The sequence below is a fragment of the Monodon monoceros genome, unplaced genomic scaffold (assembly GCF_005190385.1).
Source record: "Monodon monoceros isolate NGI ecotype Baffin Bay Population unplaced genomic scaffold, NGI_Narwhal_1 Super_Scaffold_8, whole genome shotgun sequence".
Taxonomy (NCBI): domain Eukaryota; kingdom Metazoa; phylum Chordata; class Mammalia; order Artiodactyla; family Monodontidae; genus Monodon; species Monodon monoceros.
This window is the reverse complement of record NW_021703785.1, coordinates 14,042,491-14,061,258: the sequence shown is the minus strand read 5'-3', so window position 1 is coordinate 14,061,258 and position 18,768 is coordinate 14,042,491. Positions and strand designations below refer to the sequence as shown.

Here is an 18,768-nt window from a genome sequence, read left to right as displayed (position 1 = left end):
TCCCCTAGCGCGTCCCCGAGGAGGGCAGAGCTCTGTATGGCGCTGCGCTCTACATGCACTTGACGTAAAAGTTAGCCATTTTATAAAAGAATCTCCCTGTAAAGAAATATTTACAAGTCTGGATTTTTAGATATAAGGTATCATTCATCTGGAAATGAGACATGTAAAATTTAGCCATTCAAATCACAAGCTACAAACTACATTATTCTTCAATTTTAGCTTATATTCTGTGAAGTACAGAATCTAGCACATTGGAGGTGGTAGTTAGTAATAAGTGTGGAAATCGGGTGCCATTACCTAGTGAAGTACCATCTCACAGTCAGCTGGGGCTTCTGCCTGAAGCACCACAGCAGACCTGAGGTAGCTGGGCTGGAGCATCTGGTCTAAGCTAGAAGCTTACAGAGACTCCTACCCTCTCACCAAGCCCCGACTCCAAAGAGGAGTGAACCGGAGACCCCAAGGAACTGGGGTCTTCACCCCAGGCCAAGTTACCACTCAAACCTCTGACAGCATCCCTTAGGACCCTTGGAACCCACAGGAACAATCTACTTCCATTCCAGGCCACACCTGGAACACTCCATTTTATCACAGACAAACCCAAACAAGTAACAAAGGGAAGGTTACAGGGAGAGGGAGAGGCCTTGTGATCGCTCATGAGGAAGAACGAAGCTGCTGGGGGCAAAGTGTTATTTTCAAATACTCTGTGGGCCGTGCCATCCAATAGAGAAGGATTAGGTTTGTTCAGAAGAGCTCAAAGGAGCGAGAGTAGAGACTGCCAGTAGACAGCTTCGGGCTCACTGTGGAACTCTGTACGGAGTTGTCCAAAGATGGACCAGCCAGTCTCCAGAGGCAGACAGTTCCATGTGGCCCTGGAAGGTTCCAAGATGGCTTGAGGGTCCACCTGGCAGGGCCTTGTAAGGGGGGCTGTTCCTCAAACCTCACTTATCACCGGAGTCATCTGGAGAGCTTCTTAGACAATCATGATTTCCCACGCTCACCTCAGCCCTATTCAATCAGCTTCTTCAGGGGACAGGGTCCAAATGACATTGAGGTCTTCTCCAGTCCCAAGATCCTATGATTCTAGAATAGTTGGATAGTTTTTGAACGTTTACTATTCCTATTCATCTATTATTAATATAAAACAGGAAAACAAACTGTTTACACTCTTAACTAAGTTTCTATAAAACTAGCCAGTTCTTTTTTAAAAAGAATACATATATACCCCATAAGCCCATGAATATCGTTTTATAAAATAAAAATTAGAAACATTAAAAAAATACAAATACTGCATAGGATTAAAACATCATATAGTTTAGGATAAACAAAATAATTACAGTGTGACACTACTTCCATTTTAAAACAACAGTTAAGGTGTAAATGGGCTTACTTTAAAAAAAAACTATTCGGAGATAACCATGAGTCCTTCTTTCTCAGAAGAAAAAACACAAAATAGATTTCTCTAATTTAAAAGCATCTTTTGAATGAAGAAATATGGATGCACATAGAGCTGGAATATCCAAACATGTAGATGGTTTGCTAATTCCCCATGAGGACCAGCTAGTCAGATACGTTCTTCTACGTGGTTATCTGGCAAAATTATCACTTTAACTGGTGAAAACACTGTTTTAAGCAATCAGGAAAGAGGAACAATCTAGTTTTAAATACTCAATGGCCATTGCTTATATAACTTAAACTTATTCAATACATTAAACACATGTATTTTTAAATAATTAATTTAAATTGAAGAATATGTCACTGATCCTTAATGAAACTTTCAGAAGTCTTAGCAGTAGTTCCACATTTCCCCAGCAGGTGGCAGATTTCTCGTCATACTTTCTCATCTTCTTACACAGGCCCGTGCTAGAGTTCATCATGTGTCAAAACTGTAGGGGAGGAAAGTTTATTTAGCTCCTGAAATCTCAAACATCACATTAGTTTAAACCTGACTGATGTATGAATTAATATAATAAAAAGCATAGGTGCTCCCTGAGGATCCTCTTGTTAGTTTAGTACCTACTTGCTTCATTATGTGCCATAAGAATAGCTCTTTCTATGTTATGGTATCTGTTACATTGTATCGTAACTCCTTCCCTCTTTACCCACCTAGAAGCCAGGTCCCATGACTCTATGAGAACAAGGACCACACCTTATTTATCTTTGTTATCTTCGGGACCTAGCACCCTGCCTGGCAATAGAGGCCTTGAACAGTACTGACAGATGACTCACCACGTACAAAGTATCCTGTTATTAATGTAACGGAACAACAAAAAGCAGAAGACATATATGGTCCTCATCTAAGATGGAAGGACAGAGCATTCAAACACAGACACAAATACTGTACAAATGTGAGAATCAGTACTAGCGAAGACCCTTAGAGATCAAAATGGTTTCCTCACCTTCCGCATCACTGAGCTGTCGCATACTGATTTAAGAACACTGAAAATTCAAAATGATATTTTCAGGCAGAAATTAATTAATATACATTTAAAATGGATCCTGTTCCATAATTCAAGATGGCAGACTATATCTCTCCACTAAACTCCACTGGAAAGATAAGAAATATAAAAGGGAATAGCAATAAAGACAATGGGAGAAGTGGTTATGAGACAACACTGGAGCAGAGTTATCAACGAATTTCTAAACGCGGATAACAGAATACACAGCTGAGATGATGAGTTGATCAGAGACAACAGATCAGAGAAGCCTGGGAAAGCCTCCTAACAGAAAACACTGGTGGGGAGTACATCACCCAGTGAAGCAATTAACTGAAGGACTGTATGGAAAATCTGTGCACGTCAGCTCTCCACTCTCATTCCTTCTTCTGCATTGCAGAAAGAAACAGCCTGGTGTTTATTCCAAGATAAAAAGTGGAAGGCTAAAAACTGAACAGTTTGGGCTTCCCTGGTGGCGCAGTGGTTGAGAGTCCGTCTGGCGATGCAGGGGACACGGGTTCGCGCCCCGGTCCGGGAAGATCCCACATGCCGCGGTGCGGCTGGGCCCGTGAGCCATGGCCACTGAGCCTGCGCGTCCGGAGCCTGTGCTCCGCAACGGGAGAGGCCACAACAGTGAGAGGCCTGCGTACCGGTAAAAAAAAAAAAAAAAAAAAAAAGCAATAAACCCAAAAATCTCTTTTGTAAAACCTCTCTTATTTATATATATAACCATACAAAAACATATATACACAGACATGCAATTTTTCTTTAAGATGTGGGTCAATAACATTATAAATATTCTATAACCTATTTTTTAACTTAAAAATTTGCTGTCAGCACAAATCTGTCTCAATTCTCTTGAAAGGCTACATTATATTTCATTGTATGTATCAGTGTTTATGCAATCGATCCTCTATTGATGGACAGATTCTATTTCATTATTAAAAACAATGCTGTAACAAACATGTATATATATGCATAATTTTTCTCATTTAAATGTAAGTTTCTTGTGAATTGCTGGGTCAAAGGGCATATATTTTAATTATTTATGCATATTATAAAATGTCCTTAATTTATACAGCTACTGTAGGTACGAGAGTGCTTACTTGTCAATACCCTTGCTAATGCTGGGTATTATTAATCCTTTAACTCTTTCCAGTTTGAGAAGAGAAACATTTCATCTCAGTGTTTTATACCTTTAAAATTGCTTGTGAGGTAATTATGTGAATTTTCCTTTCTTCCTTTCTTTTTTGCCTTCTTTCCTTCTCTCCCTTTGAAAACAGTTACACCACTTAGAGAATAATCTTTCTTCTTCTGGATTGAAATGGCATCTTTATACTACAGTATTAAAAATGCTTGGGTGTGTTTTAAATACTGAACTTCTCAGACAACACACACTGATTTTGTGCAGGAAAACAGAGTCAAGATGAAACAGAATTTCATGCTTATATGAGAAATTTTATATATAATCATTTCAGCCTCCCTAAAAAGTAAAGCTGAGGAAAATAAGAATTATATTCTGAACTACTAGAAAGAATTACTGTGAGGATTAACTAGTCTAACCTGTGAAAGTCTCTAACCTACTGACTGGAACACAATAGAAGCTCAGTACTACTTTTAAAAAAGAGCAAAGGACAATAGAGACAGGCACTGACCAGGAAAGGTGCTTATGAAGCAATCAAGAAGTTAATATCAGCTTTAAAAGAATATCCCACACACATTTATTGGTGTTGAGGATTTATGTAGGGTGATGACGAAATGCTAAGGTAACCTCAGTTTTTTGTTTTACTTTTTTTTTTTTTTTTCAGTTTTTTAAGTCTAAGAAATGGAAACAAATTAATCCAAATCACCCTCTAGTCATGACCAAGGCTACTAGATCCAGGAACCAACTTTTCATGGGGAAACGTATACCATGTACCAGATTAATTTAGGAGACAGGAGGTAATATTGTAGTTAGCTATGTAAGGCTTTTATTAAACTTCAGGGCTTGGATTTTCATATTTAGGAAATTCAGTGTGTCTTAAAGACAAGTGTTTCTTTTACTTTTTTCAGCTCTACATTATGTCAGGAGGTTAATACTATACTGACTATGTGATGATCTGAAGCTGTATCCATGGGGGAATAGATTCTCTATCCATGTTTTAAATTTGCGAGCTTAATTCCACATAAAAATGAAATTTGTAATCAAGTCACGGACTTTGGTAAAGAAATTCTGACCTAATCATTTGATAACTTCACCAAGAACTGAGTCTGTAATCTATTCTAATTTCACTTAATGCAACATATCGTTCGTACACCGCTGCAGAATAACTTACTTGCATTTTTCTTCTTGTTTTCAAGGTGATCTAATAGTTGTCGTATCTCAGTATCATACTCCACCCATTCTGGGACAATCCTGGCAGCAGCTTTTAGTTTAGGTTCTTTTGTTTTGGGGTTATTGCACTGAAAGTTTAAATAAAGCTTTGTTAATAAAAAAAACCATGTTCGAGGAAACATAAAGGAAATACTTGAGGACACTGCCATGTCACTAGAGCAAACAAAATGCATTTTATAAAAAGCAGGGCCCTAGGTACTAAGTACTTGAAATACCGGAATTCGTTTGATAGAGAAAGGATCAAGTGAAATGACAAATCATAGTTTATGTAAGCAGTAAGTATTTAATGCAAACACCTCAATCAGAACTTTAAACAAAAATTGTTTAAAGACTTTTTGATGGCTCATAACAAGTCTGTCAAACAATTCTGTAAAATGTTTGCACAAAACACCCAATTATATGACCATCCTGTAAAAGAACACAGAAGACTATATTAATAAATGTTTGATTGCCTTTTCTTCAGACTAAAACCTGGGTTTATATACTTTATGTTTTCCATACACAAGACTATTTATCAGCCTTCAGAAACGTCTTGAGTTTCTTTGGCAAAAGCATTCATCCTCTTTCACATGCCTTTGTTCTCATTAGCAGTTATGATATTAAAAATCAGTTAACTGGAAATCATTTGTCAAAACACTGACAGTTGTGAAATTCAGAGTAGCTCATAAATCTCCACGCCTTAAAAATATTTAACTAGCCTGCTTAATAGGCACAGTGGAAAAGCAATGGACTTGGATCCTCAGTCCTCATGGTTCCAGTTTTTACTAGTAGTAAGACTTGGACGGTCCACACTTACTGGTAGTAAGACCTAGTCACTAAATGTGTGTGTGTGTGTGTGTGTGTGTGGCGGTGGGGGTGTGTGGCGGTGGGGGTGTGGGCAGTGGCAGAATCTTAGTTTTTTTCATCTGCAAAGGACGAAATTAAAACAAGATCATCTACAAAGTTCCTCTAATATTTGATCAATTTTAATTAGCAGTTGGTCCTATTATAGAGTTTCTTGGGAAATTAAATCAAGGTTAAAAGGCAAAAAGTAGAGGAGGAGTTTAAGAAGGTTCTGACTCTGGATGTATTTGAAGGTACTGCTGACAAGACTTGCTCATGGGCTGGATGTGAATTGTGAGAAAAGAGAGGCATCAAATATGACCCTAGTGTCTTTGGCTTGAGCAACGTAAAGAATGGAGATGCCACTGACTGAGACAGGAAAGACTACGGGAGGAGCATAAACTTCACAGAGTTACACAAGCATCCTGTCTGCTCTTCACGAAGCATTAACAAAGAATGTGTCCTGAAGCTCACTTCTACGTGGCGTTTTCTTATAGTTGCACCAACTTGCTTTCCCCTTCATCCTTCGTGCCTTATAGGAGAGCTAAGTTATGAACCGTGAGCCTGTTGTCTTATTTATTTATGGCTGCGTTGGGTTTTTGTTGCGGTGCGTGGGCTTCTCATTATGGTGGTTTCTCTTGTTGCAGAGCACGGGCTCTAGGCATGTGGGCTTTAGTAGTTGTGGCTTGCGGGCTCAGTAGTTGTGGCTCGTGGGCTCTAGAGTGCAGGCTCAGTAGTTGTGGCTTGCGGGCTCAGTAGTTGTGGCACACAGGCTTAGTTGCTCCGCGGCAATGTGGGATCTTCCCGGACCAGGGCTCGAACCCGTGTCCCCTGCATTGGCAGGCAGATTCTTAACCACTGCGCCACCAGGGAAGCCCGGGCCTGCTGTCTTAATCCCTTCCTCATCCAACATTTTCAGTTCATTGCATTGTGGAATATTTTCTAAAGTAATATATTTCTGAAGTAACTTGAAAACAGTATTTTCTTTGTAGAAATTAATTTCACAGGCAATGTGTTCTATAAAGAAGACAATGGAACTATTTTCTAACTATGTCAGAAACTATTAAAACAAAAATACTATGTTTGTCCTTAGTGTATTCTACAATTCCCCCCCCCCCACCCCGCTACAATCTCTATCAGCGGTGCTTAAGTGGGGTGACCACGCCCCACAGGGGAGCTGTGGCCAGGCCTGGAGGTATTTCTGATTGTTGTAATGGCGGGGGGGGGGGGCGGCGGGCCGGCTATGGCCACCTAGTGGGTAGAGGCCAGGGATGCTGCTAAACACCCTCCTGTACAGCACACAGGTCCGCCTCCACAACAGGGAATTACTTGGTCCCAGATGTAAATAATGCCCCAGTGGAGAAACCTTGATTGAAAGGGAATTGAGACAGTATCATGACCTTCACAAAGACTCTCATCCTCACGTTCAATACCAGGAATCATGCTTTTTCCTCTCCATTAGGCCATTTCCTTGGGATTTTTCTTGTTAACTTTTTCCCCAAGAAGATGACCAAAAATAGCATGTTCTTCCATTTTTATTTTAAATGTTTCTGTGGGAGAGGTGATGTTGTCCACCAAAATTTATGTCACCGATCCTTCTTCTTCTATGTAGACCTATTGCCAGGAAGTGGCTGCCCATCGAGGAATGACGATCCTTAGCTCCTGTTACAACTGGATGTGGCCACACGACCTATTCCTACCACGGGGCCAAGGCCTTCAGGATCAGGATGTATTCTCCACACTCCTTTCTCTTTTCCCTCCAGATCAACACTATCCAATAGAAATATGATGGAAGCCACACACGCAGCTCTACATTTTCTAGCAGCCACATATAAAAATGTAAAAGGAACGGGTGAAATAAGTTTTAATACTATATTTTGTTTAACCCAATATTTCCAAAATGTTATCAGTCAAAATGTAATCAATATAAAAATTAGTAATGAGATATTTTTACATTCTTTTTATTGTACTGAGTCTTCAAAATCTGATGTGTTTTACACCTTACGGCACGTCTCAATTTACACTGGCAACATTTTAAGTGCTCTATGGCTGCATGTGGCATGTGGCTGCTATACTGGATGGATCAGCTCCAGATGGACACAGACGATGACCGGACCCTAGAGGATGAAGAGGCCACACGATGGATGGAGACTGGTCCCTGAGTCATGACGTACAGGGAAGCTGCTCACTGATCGGACACCCACTTAGGTCTGAACCTGGGTGTATGTGAAACCATGGAAACATGGGCATTTGTCAGAGCAGCTCACGTTAATCTAAGTACTAAAGAACCCAAGGAGACCTTATGTCACTAACATATGAGTCACCACCTTATACAACATAACCTTAACATTTTATGTTATGTTCAGTAATGTTCTTGACCTCTCTTTAGAAATTTCCGTCGCTTTCTTCTTACCAATGCCATCTTGTTTCTGCTACATTCTATCCCCTATGATTGCAATCTAACATTTTGGCATGCTACTTTCTTTCTATACCTTTCTATACATATCTGGAGAAACATCCCTATATTTTATTGCCCTGTCTTATTTTGTTCAAAACAATGAGTTCTAACATTTTGACAGTCTGTTCTTCAGTGAAGATCTTGTAAACAATTATTCTATACTTTTAGCACATAAAAACAATATGGTCAGAAAAAGAATAATATACTATTAAAGATAATATATAGTATTGGAATATAATGTCTAGACAGCTGGATAATTAAGTTAGTTTAAAATATTTCATGTCTAGATTTAAACTGTGTAGCAAAAACTGCTTAAAATGAAAATCTAAGAAAAAAACTTCTCAAAAATAATGAAGAAAAATAGACATGTATAGGATAATTTCAGTAGACAGAGTTATTTTGGTTGTCTTTATTTGGGAAAATTATTGGCAAGGCAACTAAACTGATGGCATGTTAAGATGGCAGCTAATCCATAAACATTTCAGCCAGCTCATGGCCCTTCTTTCGAAAGGCCTTGTGCAGAAAAGAATGAGCACAGCAGGCCTGGGACCACTACTCTTAGGCCCGTGCTTGCAAGGCTGGCCCTTGGCTGGCACCTGGGAACTTGGGTTTCAGGAGTGTTCCCACCGTTCCCGTCTAAGAATGGCTCACTGTGCCTAAACTGTGCAAACCTGTGGTTTACGGTGACCACCGGCCTTCCTTCTGGACGCTGGGAATCTTGGCACGTGCCAGGCAGAGGGGGGGCTTGCCGTGGCCAGGCCCCCAATAAGAATCCTGGGCATTGGGTTTCTGGTAAGCGGCCCTGATAGACCACCGTTCACACGGGTTGTTGTACTTCTTGTAGCGTAAGGAATTAGGGTTGTCCTGGGTCACTTCACAGGGAGAGGACTCTGGGAAGCTTGAACCTGGTTTGCTCTGGACTTCACCCCATGCACCTTTTCCTGATTTTGTTTTGCGTTCTCTCACTGTAATATCTTCACAGCCATGATTCTGAGTCCTGTGAGTCCTCTTATTGAATCATCAAACCTGGGGGTGGTCTTGGGGGCCCCCAGCACAGCCCTCTACTTGCCAACCTAGGTAAATGTAACAGTCAATAACAGACTGAGCAGCAGGGTGCCCTACGTGTGCCATTCCGTTTGTAATACAGAAAATATTTCTACTGGAACACTTCCGCATCTGCTCATATAGAGGAAGATGCAAACACTCACCAGGTCGATTGTTTTGGCTCTCTGTTTGGATTCATCATCACACCAGGTTTCACACCACAACCAGTCTTGGGGAAGAGACTTAATGGCAACTTGGTAAATCATATTGTTGGGAAGATCCTACAGAAAAAAAGAATGATTTAAACATAGAGGTAGAGAAATTAGGGTCAGAGTGAAAGAAGTTGAAGATGTCATTTAGATTATAAACAGATCCTACAAAAACATGCAAATCTCAGGTGTGTCTGTATTTTGAAGCTTTAAATACTTAATTTGACCCAACAGTCTTGTGTCGTGAATGACCCTGTGCACTGGAACAAAGACCGCACCTGCCCTGAGCTTCACCCCCAGCATCCGAGGTGGAGAGAGAGGCCCAGAAACCCACCATTCCACATGCCCTCTCTACCTCTTATCTGCCTCGAAACACCAGGATTAATCACTTATACCGTGTCTGCTATTACTGTTTATGTAGTCAACACCACACTCTCCAGATTCTGAGGTGACTTTTCATTTCCCTATCAGCAAACTATGCTCCACAAATATTTTCACATTTCTGCATACTCAGAGCTTTCTAAGCAAAGATCGCTGGCACCTGGGTAAAAGGATGTGTAAATGGCAAATGAGCCTAGTATGTTAAAGACAGAGACCTCTGCAGAGATTTAAAGACACCTTTCCCAGAGATACCTGCTTATATATGCCAGGGATTGCAGAGCCCTTCCCAGAGAATATTTGTTTACATTCCAGAGCAAAGGGCATGTTTCCTCTCTCTCCCGGAGGGCCCCAGCAGTACTTGTGTTAGCTGTCCCATCTAAGTTCCAAGATTCATAATTTTAGGGTTCTTCTCTCAACACTCCTATTAATCATCATACTGGAAGTTCTAGCCAATGCAGCAAGACAGGAAAAAGAAATAAATGGTATAAAGATTGGAAAGGAAGCAATAAAACTGTCTTTCTTTGAGGATGACAGGATTGTTTATGCAGAAAATCCTAAGAATCAGTAAAAAAAAAAAAAAAAACTCCTGGAACTAATAAGCAATGATAGAAAGGTTTCAGGATACAAGGTTAACATACAAAGGTCAATTGCTATATACCAGCAACGAACAATTGGAATTTGAAATTAAAAGCACACCATCATTTACATTAGCACCAAACACCACCCCCCAAAACAAAAAAAACAAAAAACCCCAAATAAACCTAGGTAAAAAATCTAACAAAATATGTTCCTCTACATGAGGAAAACTATAAAAGTCTGATGAAAGAAATCTAGGAACATCTATATAAATGGAGAGATATTTCATGTTCACAGACAGACTTGATAGTGTTAAGATGTCAGTTCTTCCCAACTCAATTTATAGATTCAACGCAATCCCAATAAAAGTCCCAGAAAATTATTTTGTGGGTATCAACCAACTCATTCTCAAGTTTGTATGAAAGGCAGAAGACCCAGAATAGCCAACACAGTGTTGAAGAAGAATAACAAAGTCAGAGGACCAATACTACTGAATTTGAAGTCTTCATATAAATTCTATAGTAATTAAGAGATTGGTAATGGCAAAAGAACAGACAAATACAGCAATGGAACAGAATAGAGAGCCCAGAAATATGAGACTTCTTTCTATTTTCTGCTCAATTTTTTACTGTAAACGTAACACTGCTCTAAAAAAAATAGTCTATTAATTAAAAAAAATAAAAGCTAGTTAACTGTTCCCTCTTCCAACACCCTTTTCCTGGGAATCCATTCTTTAAATCCTTAAACAACCTGGTCTGCCATCTTATCTCAGCCACTTTCTCACATGGTCATGTCCTAGCCAAGTCCTCTACAATTTCAATTTCATGCTCCCACTCTCTGACAACCTCTTGATTTTCAGCTTACTCCATCAAGTACTCAGATATCAATACCTTTTGACCCCCACTGGGACCTCCAATCAACTGATCCTACCACTATTTCACTGTCCTTTACCCCCTGATGTCTTCACTCCCCCCCTTCCTTAATTTCCATGGTTAATCATTATATTTAATCCCTTGAATATATTCTCAGTTGTCTTACCATTCTCGCATTTAGCTGTACTCGCTTGGCAAAATTATAGTCCTGGTTAAATCCAAACTCTGCACCTGCCTCCATGCAACTAAACATGGCTGGCGAAACACACAGGCACATACACTACACTATACTATTTTATGTTCCCATCAGCAGTGTATGATGGTTCCAAATTCTCCATATCCTTGCCAAAGCTTTTACTGTCTTTTTTATTATAGCCATCCCAGTGAGTATGATGTGGTATCTCATTGTAGTTTTGACTTGAAGTTCCTAATGACCAGTGATGCTGAGCATCTTTTCACGTATTTATTGGCCATTTGTACATCTTCTTTGGAAAAATATCTATTTAAATCCTTTGAGCAGGACTTCCTTGGTGGTGCAGTGGATAAGAATCCGCCTGCCAATGCAGGGGACATGGGTTTGACCCCTGCTCCAGGAAGATCCCACATGCTGCAGAGCAACTAAGCCCGCGTACCACAACTACTGAGCCCACATGCTGCAACTACTGAAGACTGCACACCTAGAGCCCGTGCTCTGCAACGAGAGAAGCCACCGCTCGCCACAACTAGAGAAAGCCTGCACGCAGCAACGAAGACCCAGCACACCCAAAAACAAAAATAAAATCCTTTGAGCATTTAAAAATTGGTTCTCTTGGGCTTCCCTGGTGGCGCAGTGGTTGACAGTCTGCCTGCCGATGCAGGCGACGCGGGTTCGTGCCCCGGTCTGGGAGGATCCCACATGCCGCGGAGCAGCTGGGCCCGTGAGCCATGGCCGCTGAGGCTGCACGTCCGGAGCCTGTGCTCTGCGACGGGAGAGGCCACAACAGTGAGAGGCCCGCGTACCGCAAAAAAAAAAAAAAAAAATTGGTTCTCTTTTTGTTTTTAAATTATAAGAGTTCTTTATATGTTCTGGATACTAGTCTCTTATCAGATATATGATTTGCAAATATTTTCTCCCATTCTGTGGGTTGTCTTTTCACTTTCTTGTGTCCTTTAATGCACAAAGTATTTAATTTTGATGCAGTCCTATTTTTTCTTTAGTTGCTGGTACTTTTTGTTTCATATCTAAGAAACCATTGCCTAATCCAAAGTTACAAAGATGTACACCAATATTTTCTAGGAGTTTTATACTTGACCCTCTTACATTCAGGCCTTTGATCCATTTTGAGTTAGTTTTTATATATGGTGTTAGGAAGGGGTCCAATCCATTCTTTACACGTGGATATGCTGTTGTTCCGGCACCTTTGCTGAAAAAGCTATTCTTTCTCCATTAAATTATCCTGGCATGCTTGTCAAAAATCCAGTGACCATAGATGCATGGGTTTATTTCTGGACTCTCAGTTCTAGACCGTTGATCTATATATGTCTAACCTTATGCCAGTCCATTCACTGTTCCTATTTAAAGGGTACAGTCTGATAAGTTTTACATACAAATATTCCTGCGACACAATGATCACAATCAAGCTCATTGAGTATATCCATCACTCTCAAGTTTTCTTGTGCCTTTTTGCAGTCCTTCCTGCCTGTCCTTTCTACATTCACCTAAGCCAGTTAGTTGCTGGGCAAACACGAACTGCTTTTTGTCCATGTAGACTGGTTTGCATTTTCTAGAATTCTGTATAAATAGAATCATACGATATGTATATTTTTGGCTTGGCTTCTTTAGATCAGCGTAATGGTTTTTAGATTCATCGATGTTGTTATATGTATGCATAACTCATTCCTTTTTACTGTTGAGTAAATATACCACACTCTTTCTGTCCAATCTCGTTTTGATAGACATCTGGGTTTGTGGTAGGCAGTTTCTGATACGGCTCCCGGTGATCCGTGCCTCCCAGTATTCATTCTTTTGTGCAATTATTCCTCCTGGAGTGTGGCTGGACCTAGTGACTTCCTTCTAACAACAGAATATGGCAAAAGTAATGTGATGTCAGTTTCCTGGAAGAGCTTGTGTAGAATTGATACTATTTCTTTCTTTAATGTTGAGTAGAATTCACATAAGTTTGGTAGAATTTAGAAGCTATCTGGGCCTGGAGATTTAAACTAATTTCTTCAATTGTTATAGGGCTATTCAGGTTATCTATTTCATTCTGAGTGCATTTTGGTAGTTTGTGTCTTTTAAGTAGTTTGTCCATTTCATCGAAGTTGTTGAATTTATTACCATAAAGTTGTCTGTAATAGTTTCTCATTATTCTTTCAATATCTGTAGATACTGTGCTGTCATGTCTCTCATTTCTATATTAGTAATTTATGTCTTTTATCTTTTTTCTGATCAGTCTGGCTAGAGGTTTATGTTTTCTTAATTTTATCAAAGAACCAGCTTTGGTTCATAAGAAAATCTATGGAAACATACCATTTTTCCGTTTTTTTCATTTCATTGATTTCCACTCTATTCTTAATTATTCTCTCTTTTCTACATACTTTGGTTTCAAATTTGCTCTTTTTTTCTAGTTTCTAGGTAGAAGCTGAGGTTGAGAGCCTTTTTCTTTTCTAATATGTACTTAGTGCTATGAATTTTCTAAGAACTGTTTTAACTGCTGTACCTTATCATTCACTTTGTATACAGAAAAGAAGCAGCCTAAGGCTAAAATATATATAAATTCATATGAAATGGTGAATGGCTTGGTTGATTGGTCAGGGGCCCAGAAAGAAGATTAAGGACAAGGGCATGGGTCCAAGGGGCAAAGTAGAAGTGACCCTGCCTATCCCTCCCAGTGACCTTCCTGGGGAACTTGTGCTTATTATCCCCATAACACTGGGAGGTTCTGGGTTGTATCACTAGGTTAGGGGAATCTAGGTGAAGGAATAAAGACCTGGGCCCCTCGACAAACTGTGACAACCAGGAAAGGCCATCTCAGCTTCAGAACTCCCTGTGGGGGTTGTCTGAGGCCTTGGCTGAATTTGTAGAATTCGCCTAATTCTGCTTCCTTTTCTTCTCCAACAGCTGTTAGTCCTGAGAGCACTTCCTAATAAACTTCCTGCAGGCTAATTTCCACTTTAGAGTCAGTTTGTTTCCTGGATAACCCAACCTGTAATAGGCAGCTGAGCAGTAGGTGCTGATGGAAAGAACAGTGGAGGAGGAATATAGCTCGGGTTTTTGTCTTTAATTTGAGAAAAGTTCTGGGCATTACTGGGTCTATTTCAGTAGATTTAACATATGAGTTAGGCATTCAGAGGAGAGAGAAGAGCGAGATAAAGGTTTGGGAATTCTTGGTAGAAAAGCTGGAAATTAAAGCCAGTGTATGTAAGAAGCCAATAGAGCGGGTACAGAATGAGAAGTGGGCCACGGGCAGAAACTTAGAGGATAGCAACATTTAAATAAGAGGTAGAAAAAGAGTAGTTCTCAAATAAACTGTGCTGGGAAAGTCACGGACATCAGAGAAGAACCAGGAAGATTGGATATTATGAAAGCCAAGGGAGTTTCAAGAAAGGAGAGGTCAAAAACGCCCACATCACGAGAAAGGCAAATAAGAAGAAACAAGAAGTGTTCACTGGATAAGAAGATATCACTTTGGCTTTAGTGAGAACTGTTTAGTGGACTGGCGGGAATGCTAGCCAGATGCGTCCGAAGGACAACCATCCCCCAAATGTGGTGATGTAGCGCTGGGAGAGTCCCTCAGATGTTTGCTGGTCTGCTTGAAAAATGGGTCCTTCCCTTAGTTACCCACATGCAGATAACCAGTAGGGTTCCTTATGAATAATCCATTGGGGAAATGACTAAGAATTATAAAAATGTGATATTCATAATTTAAATCTGGAATGTTATTGGGGTCTACTGAGGACTCTACGTCTGTTTTTTACGAATTGGCAATATTGCAAAGACGCTACCTTGCATTTGCACACATACATATTTGGAGTTCTCTCAACTTTCAAGAATGATTTTTTTAAATCAGTCCTTCATCAGTGTGCTCCTGAATCAATCATTAGTATTTTGACCTATAATATTCCATTTGCTCAATTTTTAAACAAACAGCCTCAAATTTCTATATTATCTAGACCCTCCGTCACCTCTCTTCCCTATGCCAGACTATTTTTCCCCTCTGTACTATTCCTCAAACATGTAAGGCCCACTCCCACCTTGGGACCTTTGCATTCGATATCCTCTCTGCTTGGGATTCTCACAGATACCTGCGTGCTCAGCTCTTAAGCCTCCATCTGCACGTCACCTGCGTATAGACATATGGCCGCTCAGCTTACAACAACAAACTCTAACCCCTATTCACCATTCTGAACTCTATCATGTTTTCGTGTTTTATTTTTTCTCTAAAGCACTTATTACCTTTAAATATTGTTCATTAATTTATTTAGTTATTTTCCCACTAGAATGAAAGCACCATGAGCTACGGATCTCTGTTTTGTTTTCTGATGTCCCAGGGCTTAGGAGAGTATCTGACACATAGTAAGTATTCAACAGATACTTCCTGAATTAACAAACATGTAAGGTTCTAGTAAGAGCCTACATTCTTAATTTACTTATTTATTTTTGGCTGCGTTGGGTCTTCGTTGCTGCGTGCGGGCTTTCTCTAGTTGCAGAGAGCGGGGGCTACTCTTCGTTGTGGTACACGGGCTTCTCATTGCGGTGGCTTCTCTTGTTGCGGAGCACGGGCTCTATGCACGCAGGCTTCACTAGTTGTGGCTCGCGGGCTCTAGAGCGCAGGCTCAGTAGTTGTGGTGCACGGGCTTAGTTGCTCCGTGGCATGTGGGATCTTCCTGGACCAGGGATCCGAACCTGTGTCTCCTGCATTGGCAGGCGGATTCTTAACCACTGTGCCACCAGGGAAATCCAGAACCTATATTCTTTAGTCACTGGAAAGAGGAATAATAATAAAGAGGCTACAGGGTCTTTTTCTTCTGTTTAAATTGCTAAAATGAGGAAATGAGCAGGATACAATAATGAGGAAATAATGGGATTTGAGAAAAAAAGCATTTGTGAAGAAAAGCAAAATGTAAGGCAGTAGTCAGGGAGGGCACAGGATGAAGGGAGTTTATCTTAAAAATCACAGAGAAAGAGAAATGGGAGAAAGGGAGGGAGGGAGGGAGACACATGTTTAAATGATGATGGAAACAAGTAAGAAAAATTTAGGGTAACAAAGTGAGATAGGGCACATAGTGGAAAGAAGAGGTTTAAGCATGGAAAGGTGAAGATCAAACGCTATTCTGAAAATGTTAGGCTTGAAGTGAAAAAATATGTAAGTCAAGATAGCTAATACAAAATTGCATAAAGGGAAGAAAGAGGCTAAAAATACAAGATTTTGACATCTATAAACAGGGAGATAGAACAGTCTATGTCTATGTATTGAAAATTATTCCATGAATATTTTACTTACCTGATCTAGGTTTGAAAGACTGTTTGGATCTTGACTGAGAGTTTGGTACTGGCCCCGGAGCCTGTCACCTGCTGCGATTCTCCTGAACTTCTTGAGATCCACCACGTATAAGGCACTGCAAGAAATGAAGACTCCTTGAGAGCCTACGTTGTGATTGTCTACAGTGTTGGTATTAACTTTAGATATCCCTGGGTCTAATAATAATGAATCCTTTCATAATTTGCTCCTGATGTCTAACACTGTTTCCAAGGAGTTTGAAGTTTGATATGACGCTGTTAGGATCCACATCCTCTTAAGGTCACCTTAAGTTTTTCCAAGATCTCCTGAAACTCATGGGCCTACAAAACAGTAACAGCTTTGAAGACAATCTTCATTTTGTTATGCGACAAACCAAGTTGAAATCTTCTATAGTAGTTAGGAACAAACAGCTGAGCCATATTACTTGGGTTTAACTCCGGCCTCAGCTATGTACTAGCAGCATAAGCCTGGGCAAGGTACACAAATGCTGTATGCCTCGGTTTCCACATCTATAAAATAGAGATGATAGCAATATCTCAAAAGGTTGTCATAGAGATTTTATGAGTTAATATATGTAAAGTCTTGTAAGAGTGACTGGCATGTAATAAGCACTAGATAATGGGCTGCCATTATTGTATATTTTCCAAGAAAACTGAGTATTGTAATTCAACAAGTTATTTATTCACTCAAAGGTAAGAGTATGACTTTTCTTACCTGATATGGTATTTCCTTCTTAAAAGATGTGATGCCCAGTATCCCGTCTTCCAGAAACGATATCCATCCATTTCCGTGCGGCTATCACAGAAGGGAGTATACCCATAAGGAGCTCCATCCAGATCAAAATCTCGCAGTTCTTTTAGGTCATGTCTCACAACCTAAATAATTAGAATACTTTCTCTGATGAAGACTATAAAATAATAGAAGCCCCTGTAATATGAATCTCAAATCATCATCACCTTGTTGTAGAAAGACAGAGAACTGAGTTTTCCCCACAGTTCTGTCATGTAGCACCAGTTTACCAAATTTCTATTTTTTCCTTTTGCCCTTACAGATTAAAAGAAGCCTAAAATTTACATACCTAGTCTGTATGACAGTGGTCTTACTCATTAATAAGAATAGCTTGTTACATCATTTTTAATCAAGGTATTTTTTAATATTCTTTTTTAAATTAAAGTACAGTTGATATACACCTGTAGTATATATTACAGGTGTACAATATAGTGACTCACAATTTTAAAGGTTATATTCCATTTATAGCTATTATAAAATATTGGCTATATTCCTCGTGTTGTGCAGTATATCCTTGTAGCTTATTTTATTCCTCATAGTTTGTATCTCTTAATCTCCTACCCTTATATTGCCCCTCCCTCCTTCCCTCTTCCCAGTGGTAACCACTAGTTTGTTGTCTACGAGTCTGCCTCTTTTTTGTTTTATTCACTAGTTTGTTTTTTTAGATGCCACATATAAGTGATATCATACAGTATTTGTCTTTCTCTGTCTGACTTGTTTCACTTAGCATAATGCCCTCCAAGTCCATCCATGTTGCTCCAAATGGCAACATTTTATTCTTTTTCTTTTTCTTCTTTTATTTTTTAGGCTGAGTAGTATTCCATTATATACATACACATACACCTCACATCTTCTTTATCCATTCATCTGCGGATGGACACTTGGGTTGCTTCCATATCTTGGTAACTGTAAATAATGCTGCTATGAACACTGGGGTGCGTGTATGTTTTTGAATTAGTGTTTTTGTTTCTTTCGGATATATACCCAGGACTGGAATTGCTGGGTCACATGCTAGTTCTATTTTTAGTTTTTTGAGGAGCCTCCCTACTGTTTCCCACAGCGGCTGCACCAGTTGACGCTCCCACCAACAGTGCTGGAGGGCTCCCCTTCCTCCACATCCCTGGCAACGTTTGTTATTTGTGTTCTTTTTGATGATGGCCATTCTGACAGGTGTGAGGTGATATCTCACTGTGGTTTTGATTTGTAATCAAGGTATTTTGAACAAAATATATTTTGGTAAGGAATTAAATATACAAGTACATAGCTCTTAATTTCTCAAGGTATAGATTAATACTTCAAAATGATTTCTA

General features: G+C 39.8%; 1 protein-coding gene across 1 annotated transcript in view; it reads right to left on the bottom strand.

Annotated features, from left to right (window-relative positions):
• Nucleotides 1-1,295: 1,295 nt before the first annotated feature.
• The window catches only part of UGGT2 (UDP-glucose glycoprotein glucosyltransferase 2), a 163,218-nt gene continuing 145,745 nt past the window's right edge, over nucleotides 1,296-18,768 (bottom strand). Inside the window, exons 35-39 of the mRNA XM_029210526.1 lie at nucleotides 17,384-17,544; nucleotides 16,652-16,766; nucleotides 9,295-9,411; nucleotides 4,748-4,874; nucleotides 1,296-1,883 (exon numbers count right to left, since the gene is read on the bottom strand). Of these exons, the coding sequence (XP_029066359.1) occupies nucleotides 1,861-1,883; nucleotides 4,748-4,874; nucleotides 9,295-9,411; nucleotides 16,652-16,766; nucleotides 17,384-17,544 (543 nt within the window). The 3' untranslated portion in view covers nucleotides 1,296-1,860. The remainder of the gene's footprint in view (nucleotides 1,884-4,747; nucleotides 4,875-9,294; nucleotides 9,412-16,651; nucleotides 16,767-17,383; nucleotides 17,545-18,768) is intronic.